Source organism: Rhinolophus ferrumequinum, chromosome 15 (genome assembly GCF_004115265.2).
Source record: "Rhinolophus ferrumequinum isolate MPI-CBG mRhiFer1 chromosome 15, mRhiFer1_v1.p, whole genome shotgun sequence".
NCBI classification, from domain to species: domain Eukaryota; kingdom Metazoa; phylum Chordata; class Mammalia; order Chiroptera; family Rhinolophidae; genus Rhinolophus; species Rhinolophus ferrumequinum.
The window spans coordinates 10,283,458-10,305,055 of record NC_046298.1 but is presented as its reverse complement, the minus strand read 5'-3'; the positions used below and the strand labels follow the sequence as shown (position 1 = coordinate 10,305,055).

Below are 21,598 nucleotides of genomic sequence, written 5' to 3'. Positions count from 1 at the left end.
GGGATGCCACAGGGTCGGGGCAGCTTGTCCTGGCCAGCCAGTCCTGGGGGCTCCCGCAGGGAGGGGCATCTGTTCAGAGCAGTCATCGGTGGATGGGGCAGCTGCCCTTCCAGTCCTGTCCCTGGAGGCCTCTTGGGGGCTTGAGGGGGGCATCATCCTGCAGGGTACAGCTGTTGGCCTTGGAGGCATCCACGGGACAGCTGGGAGTGAGGCTGGGACAGGGGATGGTGGAGCCCAGCCTCACGGTTTCCCAGCCATAGAGGAGTTGCTGCCTCCCACTCCTCCAGAATAAGTCTGAATGGCCCTGTCCTGACAGGCCGGCACTCTGCTGTCCCCTGCTGGCCCAAGTTGGCACACCACCTTTGGAGCTTGGAGGGGGTGGTCTCTTCTCTGCAGAGGCCAGGCAGGTCATCTTCTGCCTGGGAGAACCATACGGCCAGAGGATGCCCCTCCCAGCAAGGAGATGAGGGAATAGTTACAAATTTAATAAAATTTGCCTTATAAATTACAGCAGCAGCCCCAGGGCTCGGTTTGCTGCCTCAAGAAGCAAGAGTTGGCAAAGCTGGGCAGCCGTTGCTGGAGAGTTGTCTGAGAGTTCGGGGCTATGGAGGTGGCCAGTGGGCCAGCGCCGCCGCCTCCAGGGTGGCAGCAGTGGGGGCAGGGCAGAGCCTCATGGCCAGTGGGAGCACAGGGAACAGATGGAGGGGCTGAGGCCAGGCCCTGAGGGCTGCCAGGTGGCCCCCACGCACTGGAGTCCTCAGTCCAAACTGGCCATGAGAAGGTGCAGCTCCCGGAAGGCACTGCCATGGCGGCCGCTCAAGCCCGACTTGCTCTTCACGAGGCCACTGATGCTCTTGAGCTGCTTGTAGCAGAGCCGGCACTTGTGTAGCCTGAAGGCAGAGGGGCAGCGTTGGAGGTGACCATCTGTGTGGACACCACGACCACCACCTGCCGTGGGGCCTTTCCTGTCCTAACCATTCTCGCCCCTCTCCCAGGCCAGGCCACACCAGGGCGCAGGGCAGAGCCAGGCCATACAGGAACCCAGGCTCTGGCTGTCCCCACCCCACACCCTGAGCCCGGGACTGTCCCAGGCACAATGACCTTCTCCATAAGCTGTTTCTGCAGTGCCATCAGGTGGGCTAGGCCCGCAGGTATGTTCTCCCGCAGGTATATTGGGGGCGTGGCACCCCCACCCCAATACCAGCATGCCGCCTGGCCCCTCACCTCTCCTCCCGGCTGATATCCACACCCACAGAGGGCGGGGCCGCCAGGATGTCCGTGATCAGGGGCAGAAACCGCTGCAGGATCAGCTTCAGGGAGGTGCAGCCTGTTTGGACATAGCTTCAGAGGCAGACGGATGGATGGAGCCCCAGATAACCAGCAAGGCACACACGGCAGAGGGGGAGAGATGGACAGCGGATCAGAGGCGGCACAACTTGTTTTCACTCTGCCCTCTCTGGAACTCGGAGGGGACAGCAGTGCTGCATAGGCACCTCACGTGGGCACCAGTCCTGGGGGTGTTTCCTGTGGTCCTTGCAGGAGCCCCTTGCCACCTGCCCTCCCGCACGTACCTCTCATACTTGCTCTGCAGAAGCTTCTCAATCTGCGGCAGCACCGTGGTGCACAGGTCCAGCTTCCACAGGGAGCTGGGGAGAGGGCCAGGGACATATGCCCTCAGCACCCGGCCCTGCATACTCCGCCCGCTCCACCCGCCATGGCCACTTACGCTTTCTGGTTGACGATGTTAAGGAGGTCCACCACCACGGACAGGTCACTGATGGCCACGGCCGAATCCACTGACGTCTGTGCAAACAGAGCGCCTGTCAGAGAGCCCTGGGGGCAGAGCGGCCCCTGACAGGCTGTGGAGTGATTATGGGGTTTGTTGCGGGGTATTAATGAGACTGCCCCTAAAACGATGAGGGCAAGACCCGGCCTGTAAATAGGTGCTCACTAAGTGGCAGCTTGAGATGGTGAGGACGGAAGAAAAATGGGGAAGCCAACCATGGTGTGGTGACAGGCTGGCACTTGCCTTGATGTCGCCTGTGGTCCACACGGCCCGCACGGTGTCCAGGTTCTTGTGGCGGCTGGTGAGCACCACGCACATGGTGTCATGGCCTTTGCGGATCTGTGACATGGCGTCCTCGTCGACCAGCTCCGTCTGCTGGGAAACCTTCACGGCCTGCTGGGACGGGTCCAGATGCTGGCAGCAAAGCTCTGCCCTCGCGTCACGGACCTCCACCCCATCCTTGGGCTGGGACCCCACTCACGGGCAGGAAGTCGGAGGCCTTCAGCCCGATGGGCTCGTTTCGGGTGGCAGGGATGATGGCAGGCTCGGCCTTGAGTGCAGGGGTAGAAGTGACAACTTGCGGCCAGGGCACGACCTCGAGCTGGAGGGGTCCGGAACTCAGTGGCGGCCAGCCTGGGGCCTCCGCTCTACCCCCAACCCTCGTTCAGGACGCCAGCTCCTTTCTGAGCCCCACACCACGCCTGCTCCACCCAGACATACGTTTGGCACCGGAAACGGCGTGTCCATGGCTGGGCTGGGCTTTGCTGCGTCCTTGGCTGTGGCCATGTCTGGAGACAAAAGGAAAAGATCTCTGGGTCAGGAAGAAGGCTGGGCTCAGCTGGGACTCTGGGCAGCACCTGTAATTGAAGGTGATGGAGGAGGAGCTGGCAGGCAGCCAGGAAAGGAGACATCAGTAGCACCGGTGCTAGGGAGGCCTGAGGGTGGGGGCTGGGCCTGCCCCCCTCTCCACTCACTCACCCCCAGGCTGGCAGAAAGCAGGTGTTTAGCACTGTGTGGACGGGACCCAGGGAGTGCCGGGCAGTGGCAATCAGCCCCCTCACTAGGAAGGTGTGTGTGCTGGGCGCCGGTGGTGAGTGACGAAGGAGCCGTGCGGCCCCATCTACAGCGGGCCCCAGTGACTTCTCGCACCGTGACCATCTCCGTCCTCCACAGCACGTGTCCCATTTCTGGACCCATCCATGTGGTCGTTTCTACCTTCTTCCCTCCTCACTACAGTGTGGGCTCCTGAGAGGAGCACCTGCCTGCTTTGTTCACACTCAAGTCATCAGGGTCTAGCCAGGCACACAGTAGGTGTTGTTGGGCAGGTTGAGGGAAAAGATCCAGTGAGAGAGAGGGTAAGATTGTGCCACAGGAGGGGCGGCCAGGGGCTCAGAGAGGGAAAGGACTGGGAGCTGGGACCCTGGGAGGCCTGGCTCTGCCTCCCGACTCACCATCTTCCGGGGGTGCTGGGAAGGGCTCACTTCTCCGGGGTGGTGTCCTACCTGTAGAGGCGAAGGGGGTTGGGGAACTCATGTTGGCCAGCCTAGGGCTCCTATCTGAGCCTCCAAGAAGGGGGTGGCCTGGGAGCCAGGGCCCTGTCAGGACGCAGGGGATGGAAGGTGGTTCTCGGGCACACACTTGCAGACCTATGACCCTGTCCCAGCCCATGAAGCCTTGGGCCTGCCCCTAAGGCCTCAGGGCCTTGTTTTGTTTAGAGCGGGCAGGGCTCTCCGCTGGGCTCTAGAGGGCCTGGGACCAGAGCCTGGTGTGGAGCGGGTTAAGCAATGAGCTAAGGGAGTGACATGGATGCTGTCCCCAGAGAGGATCGTCTGCCTCCATGTCACAGGTGGGGACACGGGGGCTTGGGGGGGCGGCAGCCAGGCCTCACTGATGCTGTTCTTTGGCTGGAAGATCTCGTTGTAGTCCTCGGCGTTCCGGATCTCTGCCCGCGACTCCCGCTCGTCCCGGTCGTCCTCGCTGCTGGGGCTGCGGCGCTCACTCTCTGAGTTCTGCTTCACCCTGGGGGTGGCCGAAAGGGGGCCGGGGCCCCGGTGAGGCCAGGCTGGGCCTCCTGTGCCCCCCAGTGCCCTCTGAAGCCCCAAGCCCACCTCTGAGGCTTGCTGCAGGCGGTGCTGGGCCGCTCGTAGATGCGTCGTAGGGGAGCACTGGGGAGGGGCGGCTGCTGTGCCAGCAGCTGGCTGTCCTGCACGGGGTCCTGGGCCACCGTGCCTGTCCTGGTGACCCGAGTCAGGTCCACCACGTAAGAGGAGACGTTGCTCTGGGAGAAGGCCACACCTATCTGCAGGAAGCGGCAGAGCTGGGGTGGGGCCCTCTGCAACAGCGGCTGGGGTATGGGTGGGAGTGGGGGCCCGAGGTGGAAGGGGTTGGAGGCCCGGTGGCTTTCTCACCAGCTGGTCGTTGCAGATGGCCAGGTCGGCCACCTTGCCCCAGTTGACTAGGACCACGTCAAAGCAGCGCTCGGGTTCCCAGCCGTAGACACGCAGTGAGTCCTGGCAGCCACTGTATAAGCAGCAGCCATCAGGGTTGAAGAGGACACTCCTAGGTCAGGCGAGAGTGGATCATGGGTCTGAGAAACCTGAGGAGGCTGCGGGGACCCCAGGACAGGAGGGAATGGAAGTGGAGATGGGAAAGGCCCACCCACGTCCATATCCCAGTTCCCAGGAGGAGGCCGGGCCTACCACCCAGCTACCTGCATACCTGACGGGCCCTGGTTCCCCTTCGATGCAGCTCACCACCTGGAATTTCTCCAGATCCCAGAAACGGATGGTCCTGCAAAGGCAGCCAGGCTGTGCTAGGAAGCCAGGGTCTCCCTCTGGCTCCGTACAGGCCCGTGGCTGGGGCAGCCCACTTGTCTCCAGACACCTGTCCACCCCCCACCTCCCTCTCAGGGCCATGAAGAGCAATGCCTAGGGCCGAGGCTGGCCCTGGGCAGACGGGGAGGGGATTCAGAGGGTGGGAGGTGAACATGGGCCTTGGATCTAGATGTGCCCTTGAAGGCCCAGACTGGGGCCAGGAATCAGACTCAGGGGACACAGGACCAGGGTCCCATCTTGACTTGGCTGGCAGTTAATTCAGTCTACACAGGTTCATCAGGCATATGACACCCTGGGACAGAGAGACAGATTGGGGACAGATATACATACACTCAGAGGATAGAGATGACAAGGATGGCAGTCACGGGCAATGGGCCCTGCTTCTTCTCACCTGTCAGAGCTGCCAGAAGCCAGGAGGTACTCATTGGGGTGAAACTCCACCACATTGACAGGCCCCGTGTGGCCAGGGAACTCAGACATCATCTTGCCAGCAGTCAGATCCCAGAGCTGGGGCAGGACAGGGTGGAGATCAGGACCAGGCCGGACACTCGCCCTCTATTCCAGCCTGAGCTCTTTATCCACACACCACCTTCCACTCTGGACAGGCTTGGGACATGTAACCCCAGTCAGGAAGAAGGTGAGGCCCCAGCCTGAGGGTGAGCAGCAGACGCCAGTCCCCAGCCCTGGGCCCAGGTCAGGCCGGGAGCTACCTTCACCGTGTGGTCATCTGCAGCTGAGGCCAACCACTTCCCATCGGGGCTGAAGCGGAGACACCGCACGGCCTGGCTGTGCCCCTGTGGAGAGCACAGAGCGCTGGGCTCAGCCAAGGGGCCTGGCTGCCTTCCCCACCACCCCACTCCATGTCTGCCCGCCACAGGCAGTGCTCCGTGGGGAGTAGGCAATAAGGGGCTGACGTGCGGGAGACGACGTAGAGACGCTTCTCCACGTGCGGTCACAGATTCTGAGGCCTGCAGGACGCTCCAGGAAATCAAGATTGCATGGTCACATAGTTTGGGAAGCAACATATCTTATGTCTCTTTTTGGGGAGTTAAATGCCCTCTCTTAATGTCAAAGGGTCTAAAACCTCTAAAAAGAATTCTTTGTTAAACTCAGTGCTTCCAACTCCTATGACTGGGCACCCCCTTCCCCTAATGATACCTATTCCCTACCTGTAAGACCAGAGAACGGGGCAGTCTGGTGAACACAGCTCTGAGGGGATTCATGGAAAGCTGGGGTCCAGGTGGACCACCCACAGCACTCCTGCTCTGCTCCACAGTCACGGTTCTCGCTGGGGCTCTTGTTTCTCATGTTCTCACTCATGGCGGACGGCCGTCCACTCCAGCCCTGGCCAGTCCAGACACCACCCACACCCCATGTCTGCACGGTGCTGTGGAATGACCAGCAGAAGGTGCCCTCCTTACCCTGTATCGGAAGACACAGCCTTTCCTCCTGATGTCCCAGAGCTGTGGGGAGGAGCAGAGGGGCAGAGTCAGGACAGGCCCCGAGCAAGGGCGGGCTTGGGTGGGGGAGGCCTAGAGCCTGGGCCGTCCTGGAGCCTGGGTCGGAGGGCATGTGCGGCTGTGAGCAGCGAACGCTCCTGGGCGCCTCCATGTCATTACACCCCAAAATGACAGGGATCTAGAAACTGCACACTAACGCTGGGAATTCTCAGGAGAAATGCTGCCCCAGAGAGGGAAGACGCCCCCACACAGAGCTGAAAGCCCACCCTCTCAGACAGGACACACGGCCAATCCCACGGCCTGCCCAGTGGGAGACATGGCTCAGAGTGGGGTCTCACCTTGATGTTTGTGTCCTGGGAACCCGAGGCTACGAACTCGCCATATGGGTGGAAATCCAGGCTGCAGATGTTGGCTTTGTGTCCCATGAGTGTGCGAAGAACTAAAAGGAAGAAAGCAGAGATGATGGCGTGAGAGGCAAACAGGACGGCTGACAGAGAAGGGCTGTTGCCTTCATGGTGTGTGGGCTTTAATATAAACTGAACAGTGACACAGATTTTAATAGGGGGAAAACATCAACGAGGGTCCGACCACCCTAACAACCTATTTTCCTATTTTTCTCCTGAGAGGCGATAGCCATTTGTTACTACGTGAGCCCCCCAGAAACGTTATCACGCACTACCCCCACCTTGTGCCGCTGGGCTCGTCCTAGTGTGTTCATGCAAGTGCAAAGGATGAGGGAGGATGTGACGTCAGGCAGAAGGGAGGGTGGGCAGAGGCCCCAAGGAGGGCAAGCGGAGGGTGTGCCTGGGGTGGGCCTGACGCTCACACTGGTCCCGTCCCAGGGATCTTGAGGGCGGCTGAGAACATGCTGTGAGAGCCGAGAGCACAGGGAGATGACTGGGGCCTCAGAACCCTGAGGGGCGGAGCGTGAACCACCTTCTGCTGCCCCAAGAAACCATGTCTCCCATCCTCCAAGGTTTTGTAGGCACTCCATGACCCGGTCCAGCCTGGCCCACAGGCAAACTGTGTGTTTCTGTTTCTGGTGTCACTCAAATTTGTCTCTTCTGTCTGGCCTCATGTCTTGCTTTTTAAAAGATTTATAATTCCACTGTCTGAATGAAACTGATCACCCCATGAGAGCTGGGGCCAAGTGGTACAGGAGTCCAGCCATCCTTAGGTTTGAGCCAAGGTGAACCGGGGTACCTTCTGAGGGGCAGTGAGCTCTCTGTTGAAGGCGGTGTTCAAGTAGCCTCCAAACATAATGCCTTAGGGATAAGAGAGTCAAGCTCAACGCAATGGGTGAATTAAACAAACTATTGTATGACTGTCTGCATCCCTCAGGTTCAGGTCCAGGGCTCTGGAGACAGAATTGGAAGCAGTCTTGGCTCTGCTCCTTGCTTGCTGTGTGACCTTGAGCAATCCCTTACCTTCTCTGAGTCTCATATTGGTCATGGTCAGGATTATGTAATAAAACAGACATAAAGTTCTTAGGATGGGCCTGACACATGGTTAAGTGCTCAATAAATGCCAGTTATAATTCTCATTATAATTTCTTCCTGCACAAGGCCTGCCTTCATCCTCTCTGTCTCCCAAGCTGGACCTTCTCTCTTCCTCAGGCCTTGGAATACTTGTCCTGGTTCTCTGTGTTCTGGCCCCAGTGGTGACTACCCAGTGCCGTGGCCTTTCGGGCATTTCGCTCATCCCAGGATATCTGCTGAGCACTTCTGGTGTTCACAGAACAGGCTGAGTGATTTCCGAGCGTGTCTCCCCCAAGCTCCAACATCACCAGGAGGTGGCCGAGGGCCCGAGGCTCAGAGGGGGAAGCAGCACACTTCCGGCCGGTCGGCGAGGTACAGAGCCAGCATTTAAAGCAGGTCCTGACTCCTGAGCAGTTTGCTTTACCGTGTGACCCTCTACCTGGGTCACAGTCGTCTAAAGCTCCTAGGACAGGCCAGGCACAGCTGACAGCAGAATAAGTGAGCTGCTCTAGCTGTCATCTGCCTTGAAGATGGGGTCCATCCTGCTGCCGATGCCCTTCCATCCATCCTACTCGGGGCCGCTCTGCACAGGTCCTGTGGGGCGCTGAGCTGGGACTGACCTGCCTTTACATCCTTCACGGAGTGTGACAAGGCACCTGACACGTCTGTCCTCGGAGCAACTAACTTAATTGCACCAAAACCTGAGCAGCTGCCTCTCCTCGCTCTGTAGTTGTCACATGCCACCAGGGTCTCAACACTGCCTTTCTGGGCAAGGAGACCTCGAGTACATGCTGACCAATCCAGGGCCTAGAGGGGGCACTCGTGCTGGCTCCTGCTTCAGCCACTCTGCATCCCACGTCAGTTTCCAGAATCCTGCCCCGCCCCGAGAAGATGTGGAGTCCCACCCTGCGTGGGCCGCCTTCCTGTGCCATCCCCGGCTGACCCACCCTCGCCCTCTGGCTGTGCCATGGAAAGCAGGCAGGACCACATTCTTCTGGCGTGACTTCTGCCCTTGCTCTTCAGTCCCAGGAGGGCCTCTGGTCACACCTGGGAGCTGCAGGGTGGAAGGCCCCAGGGGTCTGTGTACCCCATTCAGGAGCCTCCAAGCTCTCCCAGCTGAGCAGCTACTCAGCTATAGGGTCTTTACCAAGCTTGGTGCCCTCCCTGGGCCCTCGCATGCCCATATGACAAACAAAGGGGCTCTGCCAACCTGAATCTGCTTCAGAATCACCTGGAAGCTTATTGAAAGCCCGATTCTGGGCTCCCCTGACTTCTGAGTCAGGTATCTTGGGAGAGGGGTCTGGGTCATGTGTTTTTAACAAGCTCCTTGACAGCAGCTAGCCCTGGGAGTCCAGTGCCCAGGAATTCCAGAGGTCTTCCGTTGTTATTCTTTGCCCACCTCAAGGAAGTCTCACATTCCCCTTATGCGCGAAATAAGTGTGGCTGAGAATGCATGGTACCCGTGTCTTCTTTTCCCTTTGCTTCTCAGTGAATGGTGCCGTCTGCTGGGATTTGGGTCCAGGAAGAAGTTTCCCAAGAAGTGATCCGCCCTCGGCCCGGACCTTTCTGCTTTCTCAGCTGGACCCCGGCCAGCCCCTCAAGTCCATCGATGCCAGCATAGACGCGTGCATCCTGCGTGTGGCCAGGCAGTGGGACCACATGCTCAGATGCAAAGCATGCGACCCATTTGTCATCCAAGAGATCCTGGGCACTTTCTTAAACAGCCCATCACTGGGTGGGCAAGCATCACCCAAGAGGCCAGGGGTACCATATTTCTGGAGGGCCAGCTACACAAAACCACTGCCCTTGGGAAGAATGAACCTGGCTGCCAGGTGTGCGTGGCCAATGGCTGCCGTCCTGCAGCAGAGGCAGAGCACGCACCACAGGAGAGGCCCAGAAGGACCTATAAGTCTCAGTCAGGCAGGGGGGCTCACTTCTGGGTAAAGCAGCCTTGGCAAAATCCATGCCACCATTTCCTCTCCTGTCCTTCAGGTAGCAATGGCCGTCTGGAAGGTCCAGAATAGAGGCTGGCAAAAAGCAGTGAGCAAATGGGTTTTACTTAGACTTCTCAGCGTTGACCTGCATGGTGTTCTGAAAAATTGCTGAATTAGTTGTCAATTATTCAGAAATGGGTGGATTCCACTTAAATTTCCAGATTCCCAGCTTCTCTTGAAAAATCCATAGAGCTGGCAGCACCCACAATGCCGTGTGGCAACACCCAGCTGAGGCTGAGAGGCAGACCCTCTTCTAGGGATGGCGAGACTCCCCACTTGGCCCAGAACCGAGGGCATGAGTTTACGGACTGAAAGGACTCGGCAAGAATCTAGCACAGGAATAAATGTTGACCCACCAGGTTCATCACTGTACAACTTCAGGATGCTGGGACAAAAATCCTATAAGCCTGCAGCGAGAGAGGCAGAGGGAGGAAAGCAGCAGGTCCCACATGAGGAGTCCAGGAGGAGACAGCAGTGACCTCCCAACAGCAACCCTGGGACCCAAAACACAACGGCACTGCACCTTCAGAACTCGGAGGGAAAAGTATTTCCAACCGGGAATTCTATACTCGAACTGTTAAAAGAGAGGATGGGGTAGAATCTAGTCATTCTCAATCATGAAGGTCTCTAAAACTGCCTGCTGTGCACCTTTTCTCAGTAAGCTATGAAAGAATGTTCTCCATCAAAAAGAGGGAGAAAACCAAGAAAGGTGACAACGTGGGATCAGAGCAGAAGATGGAGAGAGTTCCCTGAAGAGGAGACCAGGAGAGCACAGGATGACAGCTGGGCTGCAGGCCCGGGTGCCCCCAGGCCACTAGGACCTGGGGGACAGTGGCTCTGAGAAGAGATGGGTTGATTATGGGATGGGTTTGAGGGTAAACTAAAGGAGGAGGTTTACTCTTCTGGCAGAGAATTTGGGGATGAATTAGTAATAAAGATGTAGGAAACATGCAGATGGGAAAAAAAACAATTATTAATACCAGGGAAACAAAGTTATAAAAAGAAAAGAAATATGATCAGCCCCAAATAATATCTGTATGGTCTTGAGACTACAAACAGTGGATATTTAAAAGGTGGAATTGGGGGGATGGAGAAGAATGTTGTGAGCTAGCTCTCCACGAGAGCTAACTTCTCACCTTCAGTAGTAGGAAGGCAACAGCTAATATATAAAATGTTTTCTAAAAGAAAGTGCAGTATAACCACGTTGTTTAGAAAAGTGGAGGGAATTAGCAAAACTCCAGGTAAAAGGACAGAAGGTTGAGGAGTGGAGCAAAGACTTCCTCTTTCCATTGTGAATATTTGCAGAACTATCGATATCTGATTTTTCAAAGTATGCATAACTTCTATAAAGATGAAAACTAAACTAAAAACAAACAGAGTACAAGGAAACAGAAGGTCTGGCCTCCCCAGCCCCGTTCCTGCAGGCAAGTTGCCAGAACTGAGTGGGAGCTGCCTCCAAGTCGGCGCTCACTCCCCACTGCGCCCCACATAGCCGGCTCACTCGTTTACATGTCCTGTGTGGCCCCTGGTGGCACTTGATGTCTTTCCAGGCTCTGAATCCACACAGACATCCACCTGCCCATCCACACAGTTGTCCATTCAGACGTTTACTGGGCACCTCTTCAGTGCCAGCACTCAGACAGCAGTGCACGTTGCTGCTGCCCGGCTAATGGGGGTGGGGGAACCGCCACGCCGTCTGGTCAGCACTCCAGGAGGGAGGCACCCAAGCTAGTCAGGCTTCCCGGAGGAAGCAGCTGGACAGGAGAGCCTGAGAGAGCAGGACCGCAGGCTGCGTGTAGGGGAGGCGAGCGCAGATGCCTACTTTTGGCAGCTTCCAGGTCCCAGACGCGGATGGAGCCCGACTGGGAGCCGGCCACAATGAGCTCCTCAGGGGTGTTGAGGCGGACACTCTCCACCGGGGACGTGTGACCCGTCAGGCTCTGTGGAGAAAGGGCGGCAACTTTAGCGCACTGCGTGGACAGACCCTCAGCTGCTGCCCCAAATTCTGGGGTCCCAGAAAGTGTGTCAGAGAGAAGTGACCCAAGCACAGAGCCACGCCCAGGCTCTCCACAGCTGGCTGAGCCGCCGCTTCTTTCACCCTCAGCTCCCAGGGCTAACAGTGGCTCAGATCCCACTCATGCTCCAGCCTTTCCCACTGCCCGCCACGCTGACATGGACGTCACCTACAGCAATGGCCCTGGCCCCATGGAGGGGAGCAGCTGACCCTTTACTCCGGAGTCCAAACCACCGCCCACCTAGGCTCTGCTCCCATCTCCAAGCCCCTCAGGAGGGGAAACACGGCAGAACCGAGGCCTGGCTCACTAGCAGCGCACGTCTCACCCTTCTGGAATGCCTGGACCCCTGGGGCTGCCCCTGCTGGAGGACCCAGCCATGCTCCCAGGCAAGGGCTCTCGGAATCCCGAGGGACTGGGAGTAACTCTGCTGGAAAATCCGGACACTCTCACCCAGCCAGAGCTGGATCGGGCTGAGCCCGGGAGACAGGAGTGGGAGACATTGGCATTTCCAGCTTTCTGGAGAGAGGCAAGAATCTGAAATCCAGGGTGTGTGTCACTCCCCGCCAGGCGCTGGCCAACCTAGGGCACAGTGGTGACTCCATCAGCGTTTGCTAAGACAACATTCCCCATGGGGGCTGGGGACCGTAGGGGAAAACTGCCCCTCGGCAGAACTACCCCAAGACCAGGCAGTCACAAGCAGTGTGTGAGACCCCCAAACATCACCGGCAGGGGTGTCAATGGGTACACACTACACAGAGAGTCACTGGGCACAATGCACCCACATTCAGAAATGCACATTCCTGCACACCAGCAGCTCTGCTCTGGGAGCTTGCCCTGCACACACAGAGACACATGTGCAACACACATGGAAGGTTACTCACTGCAGTGACTCTTTTGGACAAAAGACTGGAAACAATGTAAATACCCAGCACAAGAAACTGGTTGGATCAGCTATGGTCATCCACGGTCACCCGTGCAATGGACTGCCATTCATTCAGCCATAGAAATGTATGAGGCAACCCTCTGCATAAGATCAAGACCAACCTCCGTGATACTTTCAGGCGAAAAACGATGGAGGCAGTGTGTACAGTATGATACCATTCGTGTAAAACAGGAGGCGGAGGGGAGAGGCATGCACATTTGCTCGTGAATGTACAAAATAATTCTGGGAGGACACAGAGGAATCGGAGGCCATGGTTGTCTCCAGGGCGAGAAGTGGAGGTCAGGGGAGGAAGGAAGATACGCTTACTGCGTATCCTTTGGAGGTTGAACTGTGTGAGTTCATATATACTCAGAAACGCACAGAAATAGACCAAAGTGGACTGCCTGCAGAGGGAGTAGCACGTGCATAAACCTAACGTGAGAAAGAACTCGGCAAGTCTGAGGCCCCGAAAGACCTGATCTGTGGGGTCAGGGGAGAGGCTCGGGCTGAGGCCTGCGGGTGGCCTGCGGGCTGCAGCTGGTGTGAGAAGGTAAGTCTGGAGGGCAGACCCCAAACTGCACTGTGCTTCCTTGGGGGTGAGAGCCTGGGTGCACTTCATGTCCATTCTTTGTGAGTCCTTGTTGATCCTTTTGCAGATCTCAGCTCTCTGCTGGATCTCCCCCAAATCACTGAGATGATGAAGTCTCTACTAATAAATATTACCTCCCACCACTTTTTATCTGTGTCTTTACTTGGTCAAGAGTCAAAAGCATGACATGGCCCTGTGCTGCAAGGCTGGGGAGGGAGACGGAGGTTCCTGTGCTCCTGGTGGGAATGTAAATTGATTTCTGGAGGGGAAGGGGGTAGTACATTTTGAAAGCTTTTTAAAAAATGCACACCTTTGGATTTTAATGCAACGATCACCGATCTACTTGAAGATTTAGGCAGGTGAGGACGTTCGGAGGCAGATGACCACGTGGCTGAGCAGGGCCAAGACTGCAAATGACCTCCATGCTGGGGACAGGGCGGGGCTCAGCCAGCTCCAGCTCATCGCCACAGTGGCACTCCACCGACGCCATTAAACGTCACGTAAAAGGGTATGTGTGGACATGGGGAAATGCTCACATATTGTTACGCTAAAAAACCAGGCCACAGAAGAGTGAGCTAGCATTCTAGAAATATACTGTCATATATTTATGTGGGTGCACATGTATGTTTGCATGTGTGTACATGTACATACATGCACAAGTCTGCACACATATGCTGTGCACGTGCATGTATCTATATCAGCACTTAGAAGGACACAGATCAAAACACCAGCTATAGGGGTCTCTGGGTAATGGAACTACATGTAATTCATTTTTGTATTTCTTTCCTCCTTTATGCTTTCCTGTTTTGGAAAGGAAAAGTTTTTGGCACTGAATGTAGTTGTTTAACCATGGCAAAGTGCTATTAAAGAACCAACTCTCTACCCAGCTCCAGCCAGGTGCCCTGAAATTCTTTTTGTGGAATGCGGTAGGGAATGAATCAGTCACCCCCACGTACAGCTGACGGACGGGCGGATGGGCCGTGGGCAGGGGAGGCTCAAACTTGGGCCTGTGGTCTCATTTTAACCTTCTCATGCAGGCTCCCGACAGTACTGCCCTGCAGCCAGGTGACGCCCCCATTCCTGAGCACTGGCCACTGTCCCTGCCATCCAGGCTTGTCCTTGGTCTTCCTGAGCAGACAGCTGGGGAAGGCCCAGATGGTGTGCTATGTCTCCTGCACAAGGGCTGGGTGCCCTCGGGCAGGGTGCCTGCAAAGCCGCCTGCTCCTTACCCCAAGCCCCTCAGCCCAGAGTCCCCTCCCATCGTTGCCCCTGTGCCTGCTGGCCGGCCGAGGCTCACCATGATGCAGTTGGGCTTGTTGATGGACCATAGGTTGACACGGCAGTCGTCCCCGCCTGTTGCCAGCAGCCGCCCAGAACCTTTGCCCAGCACCAGCGAGGACACATTGCTGGCATGGGCGACGATCTCCTCTACACAGGAAAGGGCAAGGGGAGAAGGCAGTCAGGGGGATTGATGGGTCACGTGGTGGAGGGGTGGGCTTGGCCCTGCGTGGCCCCCAGCTCCAGCACAAGAAGCCCCGTGGGAGGGCTCTGCCCCCCTCAGCTCCCCTTTGGTATCCAGACACCCCACATGACACCAGCTGACAAGGCAGGGCCTGGGCTTGAGGCAGAAATGACTACTTCTCAACTTCAGTCATTCCTGTCCCACCCTGAGGCCTCATGATTTTTTTCCCTTTTTCTGCACATCGACTGGTAATACTAGGCTCGATTTTTTAAAATCACTTATTTTTATTTAGCTCTGTCTTGTAAGCAAGAATATCCACAAAATTACCAGTTTGATATGTTCATTATATTTTTTCCACAACACAAAAAGAAAATGAAAACAATTATTAAGATAAAAAATACTGACCTATGTACCTCCTAAGCACCTCGCCACTCACTGCACACACAAACCTCACTTTGGGGAACACACTTTAAGAACCATTAAGGTCAACTCTAGCCAAGCTGTCCCAAGGGGAGCTCGCCCAGGGCTTCAGCCCACAGCCTCAGAATCATGGACCAGATTCTGGCCTGAGCTCTGCTATTGCAGGCTGTGTGGCCTTAGGTTAGACAAGTCACTCACCCTCTCTGAGGGCTGGGTTCCTCGTCTAGTAAATGGAGATAACAACAGTACCTGGCTTATTGAGTTGCTGAGGATTCAGTGAGAACATGCATGTGAGCTGCTGCACAGGGAGCAGGTGCTCCGCGGTTGGTACGTGGGCTCAGGACTAGTCACCACAGAGAGTGGGTATTAGGGCCTCAAGTGGGCACAGGAGGGTGGGCTTCATGGGGAGGGGGGCAGGAAACAGCTGATTGAGAGGTCTGGGAGTGAGGGGACAGGAGTGATGGCTGCCAGGCAGAGGGGAGATACGGTCGTTGTGGGCAGCCATGAGGCCCCCTGGCTTGTGCTGCGGGAGCAGCAGACAGAGCCTCAGGGGGCATCATCAGTGCTCCAAAGGGAAGAAAACATGGGCAAGGAACCAGGAGGCAACCCAGGCCTCCGAGCTCATCTCTGCGTGAGTCCCTCTTGGGAACAAGAAGGAGACAAGACAGGTCTCCCCACACAGACGGAGGGAAAACCCCACCGTGCTATGCTGAGGCACCTGGGAGGCTGGCTGGGGTGACGGCCTGCCCCCTGCCTGGTGGCCTCTGTGGTGTGGGCTTCAGACCACAGAGAGGTTGTGAAATGAGGCCCAGGAAGGCTGCTTGCCAGGCAGCCTGGCTCAGCAGGGCTAGCAAAACTGCCTGGGGACCAGGCCCCAGGCTCGACCTCAGCGATGACACCCAACCTCATGGCCCAGCCAGGCACAAGCAGCATCCAGCCCCAGCCTGGGCAAGAGTCCCAACGTCAGCCAGGGCCTCAGAGACCCTGTCACTCAATCCAAGGGACCAGGGCCCCTCTCTAATCCACATCTCAACCAAGGAGCCTCTGTCCTCTGGAAACTGTACAGGGAGATGCCTGGGGTTCAAGAGCTTCTGTTTGGCTAAAGTGACTGCCCACCCCAGAAAGAAGACAAGCCACCTTCTCGCTGAGCACTGCTCCCAAGCCCCAGGCCGTCTCCCCTTCTCTGGAGACACTCCACACATGCACTGCCCTACAGCTCTCAACTCCTGTGGGCCTGAGTGTCTACCTCGGCTCTCACCCTTCTCAGGGAAAGCTTGGCTGCGCCCTACCTGTCATCCCTCTCTGGGCCTCAGGACGGCTGCCCCTGGAGACAGGCATTAACTCATAATGTATATGATTCCTGGGTGCCTATTCCAGGCCCAGAACTGGGGAGTCGGTGGGGAATGAGAGTGATTCGATTCCTGTCTTCATGCTGCAGACTGATCGGATGGTTTCTGGGACAGGGCATCCAGACAGAAGAACCACAGGCTCTGAGGTTAGAAGGATTCGGAGGTTGAGCCCTTCTAGAAGGGCTCAGACCACTTCCCTCTAAGCACCCTGACCCAGGACTGACTGGAGCCCCTGGAGAGCCCAGGGGGAGAGCGGACACACCACGGGTGCCAGGCAGAGAAGGCCTCGGCACAGGGCACTGACCTAAGAATTCCCCTCTGGCCTAAAGGACAGCACCCACCAATGGCCCAGGCGTGGGGAACACATTTTAGTGCAAACAAATAAAGATCCTCACAGCATCTACAGGCAGGCCAGCTGGCAGCTGCTGCTTCACCCTGTGGCAAAAGCTCATGACAGTTTCCCAAGCTCAGGTGGCACGACTTGGGCCCCCTGTCCCAGCCAGAGCTGGGAACACAGCACTCTGGCCAGAGGCACTGAGGACTAGCATCCCGAATGGAAGGTGCAAAGAACGGGGGCTTCACGCTGGCCAAGCACCTTATGATCCTTGCGAACTCTAGAGCCACAGAGTCAGAGGTCACTGGCCTTGGACTCCAGTTAAAATGCTGTGCACGTGAAATTGTCAGCAGATGCCCAATATGACCGATCACGTTACCTCCCACTTGGACATTTTCAAGACTTGGCTTTGCCTTTCAGATAAAGCCGAAGCCTCAGACGGCTCTGTGGCACCACATTCTCCTCAATGCCGTGCTGCAGCTCATGGCTTCCTTTGAGTCCTTCCAATGCACTGACATTCCTCCCTCAGGGCCTTTGTACCTGCTGTTCAGGCAGCCTACAATACTTCCCTACTCCATACACCAGCACCTAGTGAACTGATCAAAGCATACGTCCCAGCTTCGAACTCGATCAAGAGAAACAGAGGAGTGGGGTTATTCCTGCCAGTTGCTCTCCCCAGGTTCTGCGCCCCATTGCAGAGCCCTTGTCTATTTTGCCCCCACTGTCTCCCTAGTGCCTGGCTCCGTGCTCAGGAAGGAGCAGCTGTTGAAGGGATAGATACGTAACCCCTATAAATACAAAACCACTCTGATCAAAGCGTGCCTTCCTTGGGAGCCATTAACAGCATTCTCCCAGAACAATTTGAAACAATTTGAGGAACAACTTGAAAATAGCCCAGGCCTCTCATTTAACAAATGAGGACATTGGGGCCCAGCTAAAAGCTTTGCCCAAGTTCCCACAGTTAAAAGTGAAGGAGCCTTGCCCAAGCTTCTGAAAACAGCCCAGGGACAGCTCATAGCACAGGGTGACCAGTCTGGGCACACTAAATATATGCCAACCAGTTATTAAAGGTGGGGTAGGGCCCACGGAAGCACTAATGAGTAGGGCCGCAGTCCTGAAAACATGATCTGGGGAACCATCACTAATGGCATGTTTTTAAATGTCTCAGTATTTCTAACTGGTAAATAATGATAGCTATAACTCCCATAAACAAAAACTCTTTGGGATCGTCAATAATTTTTAAGAGTATAAAGAGGTCTTCAGAACAGAGTTCGGAACGGCTATGTTGGGTAATGGTGGGAGTGGTGGTTGCTCCAACTCAGTTACATTCCAGAGCCCTGTCAACATCCCTCTGTCTACCCTCTCACCTCTGCCCCATCCCCAAGATGCCCTCAGCTCAACTGCTGAGATGTCTGAAAATGCAAAGAATACCTTTCAGGATTTTCACCCCATCCCGGCTGTCAGCCTAACTGGAAAGCCTACACTAAGTGATTTATTATATATTCATTTTCTCACTTGAATCTCACGGCAACTCTAGAATGTATGTATTGTACAGACAGGAAACTAAGTCTCAGAGAGGTTAAGTCACCTGACCAATGTCACCCAGCTAAGAAGTGCCAAAGTCATGATTTGCCTCTTGGTCTATTTTACTCCAAAGCCTAGGAGTCTCACCCTGTGCCAAGAATAGAAGACAAAGCTGGGGGTTCAGGCACCCAGCAGCAAACAGCTAGCAGGGTAAATGGGGTGAGAAAGAAAGAAAGAAAATTACTCACGCAACTTCCAGGCTGTTTTGGTGACTACAGGGGTGGCCATCGTTCAGCTGGCTGGCACCTGAAGCTCCCACAAAACAGACTGTGCTTTCCTCGTGGGGTGGGGGTGGATCCCCCCCCAGATCTGCCAATCAAGTTGGCAGGGAGTTCCCACACATCCAGGCAGAGGGAATGCCTTGTCTCCTGGCTCTGGATGGACCTGTAGTTTTAAATCATACACAGCAGCCACAGAGCAGCCTGTGCGCACCTCTCAGGATCCTGGATCATGGAATGTCAGGCTTGAGCCATCTCAGCTCAACACTGGGCTGGAACACAAACAGAGGGGATGGCTTGTTAGGAAACACTCAGTGGGAGCTCAGGGGTACCCTGATATGAAGAACTGCAGCCACAGCTCCCTGGATCACCAAGGCCACTTGATAAAGACAGACACCCACTAAAGTCAACAGAGCCAAGAGCTGCACTGCAAACTGGGTTTGAGAATCTGGAGAAGGGGCACCTCAAGCAGGGAACAGGGTAAAAGGTCCTCCCAGAGGCCAGGATGACGGGAGGAGGCTCTGTTCCAGGACGCTGGCTGCCTGAAGTGCGGCAGCCGCAGTGGGGCGGGGAAGAGCACATGTCTGCAGTTCCGATAGATTTCTAGGAGTCACTGTTTTGTCTGACCTATGGGAAGTGGGTGGAGTCAAGGCTAAGCTTAGGGGCCGATGTGAGGCACCCCAGACAGGCACTGAAGTCTTCTCTAGGGGGAATCTCAAACAGGGCCCTGAGGAGCCAACCCCTCCACCCCCCAGTTTGTGGCAAAGGAACTACTCCTGGAGCCTGTAATGTCCAAGGACAGTGCTGGGAACTAGGCCACCGGTCGGCATGAGTCAGTATGATCCCCTCAACTCTAAAAAGCCAAACCATTTCCCATGAACCCTCTCTGTCCCGTTTCTCCTGGGTTCGCCAGTCCTGCCTCTCGAGTCCTCCATTCACTTCCCCTTCTCCCTGCCTGCTGTGCTCCCCATTCGCGCACATCTTGTTTCCTGAGCTCCTTAAATTGACCCCTGCCTCGCCAGACCCCCTTTACTCTCCTTTCCCCTCTGCTACCAGTATCCCCATTCATTCATTCCTGTTTCTTGTGTTCCCATTCATCACCCATCCTCCTGCAGACCCCCGGCTCTGCTTCCGGCCTCCCTGGTTTTCCCCTCAGGCCTCCTCGTCGGTTCCGCCCCTCCCGAGGCTAAGTCTGGTCCCTCGGCCTCCCCTGATCCTCCCACTTCTCTCAGCTTGCGGGGCAATGGCTCCAGCCTCCCCGTGCCCAGAGCCCTCTCTGCCGCAGCCCGGCCCGACACCCAGTCCAGGCTTGGCCCAGTCAGGGCCCCTCGCCCCCTCGCCCCCTTGCCCACTCCACCTGCAGCTGCGGCTCCGGAATCCGAGGCTCCGCTCCAGGGGCGACCCCCACTTGCCTCCATCCCCTGCCCTGATTGGCCGCTGCTTGACAACCGACCCTCACAACAAAACCTCCGTCTCAGAGCCCTGCCCAACTCACCTCCCGCACCAATCAGCCGCCGCGGGCGCTCCACCTCCGGCCAGGTTTGACCAATCAAAGCAGGCGCTTCTGCCGCTTTTCCCAAGTACCAGCCCTCTCTTCCTGAATTGGACTAATCATGAGGAAGGAGACTTCAAGAGCCGCCCCTCAGCCTCTAATGAACCAATACGGGCTGCCGTTTCATTGGTCCCGCCTCCGCCTCAAACTTTCCCTTTCCTCCCCCTTTCCTTCTCTACCTCGAACCTACTTTGCGTTTGAAAAATTTTCGAGACGCCCTCCAATGGCGGCTGCACCAATCAATTTAGCAACCGTCTCAGCTCGGCCAATCAGCGTTCGCATTATTGGAAAACCAATTCCCAGACAACCAATGTGAAGTGGACATTGGGAACAGCGTGAGGCCGCAGACCTTCCATCTTGTAGTGGGGCGAAGCGGGGAGGAGTCCTTAGTCAGCATTTTGCCACGGTTCCTACTTCTTCCATTTACCTCTGGCAGTGCTTCTTTGGTCTGAGGATTTTGCCTTCTTCTTTGGCTCTAACACCAGCTTGAATCCCCCACAGGAGACCTAGAGGGAAATGAAAACTGATTCCAGATCGAATGAGGCGTGGAGCCCGGAAGTGTTGCCCCTACAGCCGAGGTCTCGGTGGATGGACCAGTGGGCCGCTCCTTTAAGGGGATCACCGACTGGGAGTCCGAGAAACGCCGACTTCATTTGTGATTCGTCGGTGGGGTGGGCCTAGGAAAGGGCCATAACCGACCAGAATCGGGGCCACTCGCGTGGCTGCTCCTGGGGGCTGCTTCGGAGGAACTCGGCCGCCTCCCCCCGCCCCCCAAGCGTCTCCTCGGGCCAGGCCCTGTCTGCCGAGAGGATACGGCCAGCCTTCCCAGGGGCTGGTGCCTAAAGGCCCTCAAACCTCCCCGTTTATCCTCTAGCCAGTCAGTGCAGCTCAGGGTTGCTGGAGCTCATGGAATGCCCATGACAACCCCAAAGGGTGGGAATTCTGTTCCCATTTACAGATGAGGAAACTGAAGGCCAGGTTAAGGTGCTTGTGAAAGGCCACACAGCCAAAAAGTAATGGAGCCAGGATTTGAACCCTTGTTCTGAAAGCAAAGCCTATGAGTGTCTCCAGTGTACGGCACCCTGCCTGCCAGAGAGAGGCAGAGGGTCCGCCCCTCACGTTGTACTTTGGGAAGCTGTCCATGATGCATATGGGCACTATCAAAAGAGATCTAGATTAGCAAAATAAAATCCGGTCAAAATTGTCCACCCTGTATTTACACTCAGCTTTTAATACGAGAATGTCATAGACAAGACTTGAAAGAATACTATAATGATGAATAATAGTTTAATGACAGAATGATGACCCAATACTAACCATGTGGATTTCAGCACTTGCTAACATCTTGCCTTATTTTTGTCCATGTGTATTTTTTTTGAGCTATTTGAAAGTTGTAGACATCAAGGCATTTCACCTCGACACTAAATACTACTGAGCATGTAACTCTTAAAAATAAGGCCCTTGTCCTACATAACCACTGTGTCACCACACCTAAGAAAACTAACAGTCCTCTTCCAGTCCGGATTTTCCCAATCATCCCCCAAATAACTTTTTTTCCTAACTGGGAAACAATCAAGATTAGGCACAGGTGGCTCCTTTAG

General features: G+C 55.9%; 1 protein-coding gene across 1 annotated transcript; it reads right to left on the bottom strand.

Moving 5' to 3' along the window:
* Window positions 1–469: 469 nt before the first annotated feature.
* Window positions 470–19,934, bottom strand: KATNB1 (katanin regulatory subunit B1). The gene is made up of 20 exons (XM_033127382.1): window positions 19,803–19,934; window positions 18,416–18,717; window positions 14,376–14,506; window positions 11,375–11,492; window positions 6,419–6,519; window positions 6,042–6,083; window positions 5,331–5,414; window positions 5,012–5,127; window positions 4,505–4,576; window positions 4,195–4,345; window positions 3,895–4,085; window positions 3,675–3,805; window positions 3,238–3,288; window positions 2,507–2,574; window positions 2,268–2,387; window positions 2,030–2,179; window positions 1,727–1,803; window positions 1,572–1,646; window positions 1,225–1,341; window positions 470–890 (listed from the first exon to the last, which is right to left on the bottom strand). Exons 2-20 carry the CDS (start codon window positions 18,453–18,455, stop codon window positions 758–760), a joined length of 1,968 nt encoding a protein of 655 aa, XP_032983273.1. The 5' UTR covers window positions 18,456–18,717; window positions 19,803–19,934; the 3' UTR covers window positions 470–757.
* Window positions 19,935–21,598: the final 1,664 nt, after the last annotated feature.

Coding starts and splice junctions, on each gene's coding strand:
- KATNB1 (XM_033127382.1), bottom strand. CDS start 18,455: ATGGCCACCCCTGTAGTCACCAAAACAGCCTGGAAGTTGC. Junction 3,289..3,674: donor CCAGCCAAAGAACAGCATCA/GTGAGGCCTGGC, acceptor TCGCCTCTACAG/GTAGGACACCACCCCGGAGA. Junction 2,388..2,506: donor CGCCGTTTCCGGTGCCAAAC/GTATGTCTGGGT, acceptor GGACCCCTCCAG/CTCGAGGTCGTGCCCTGGCC.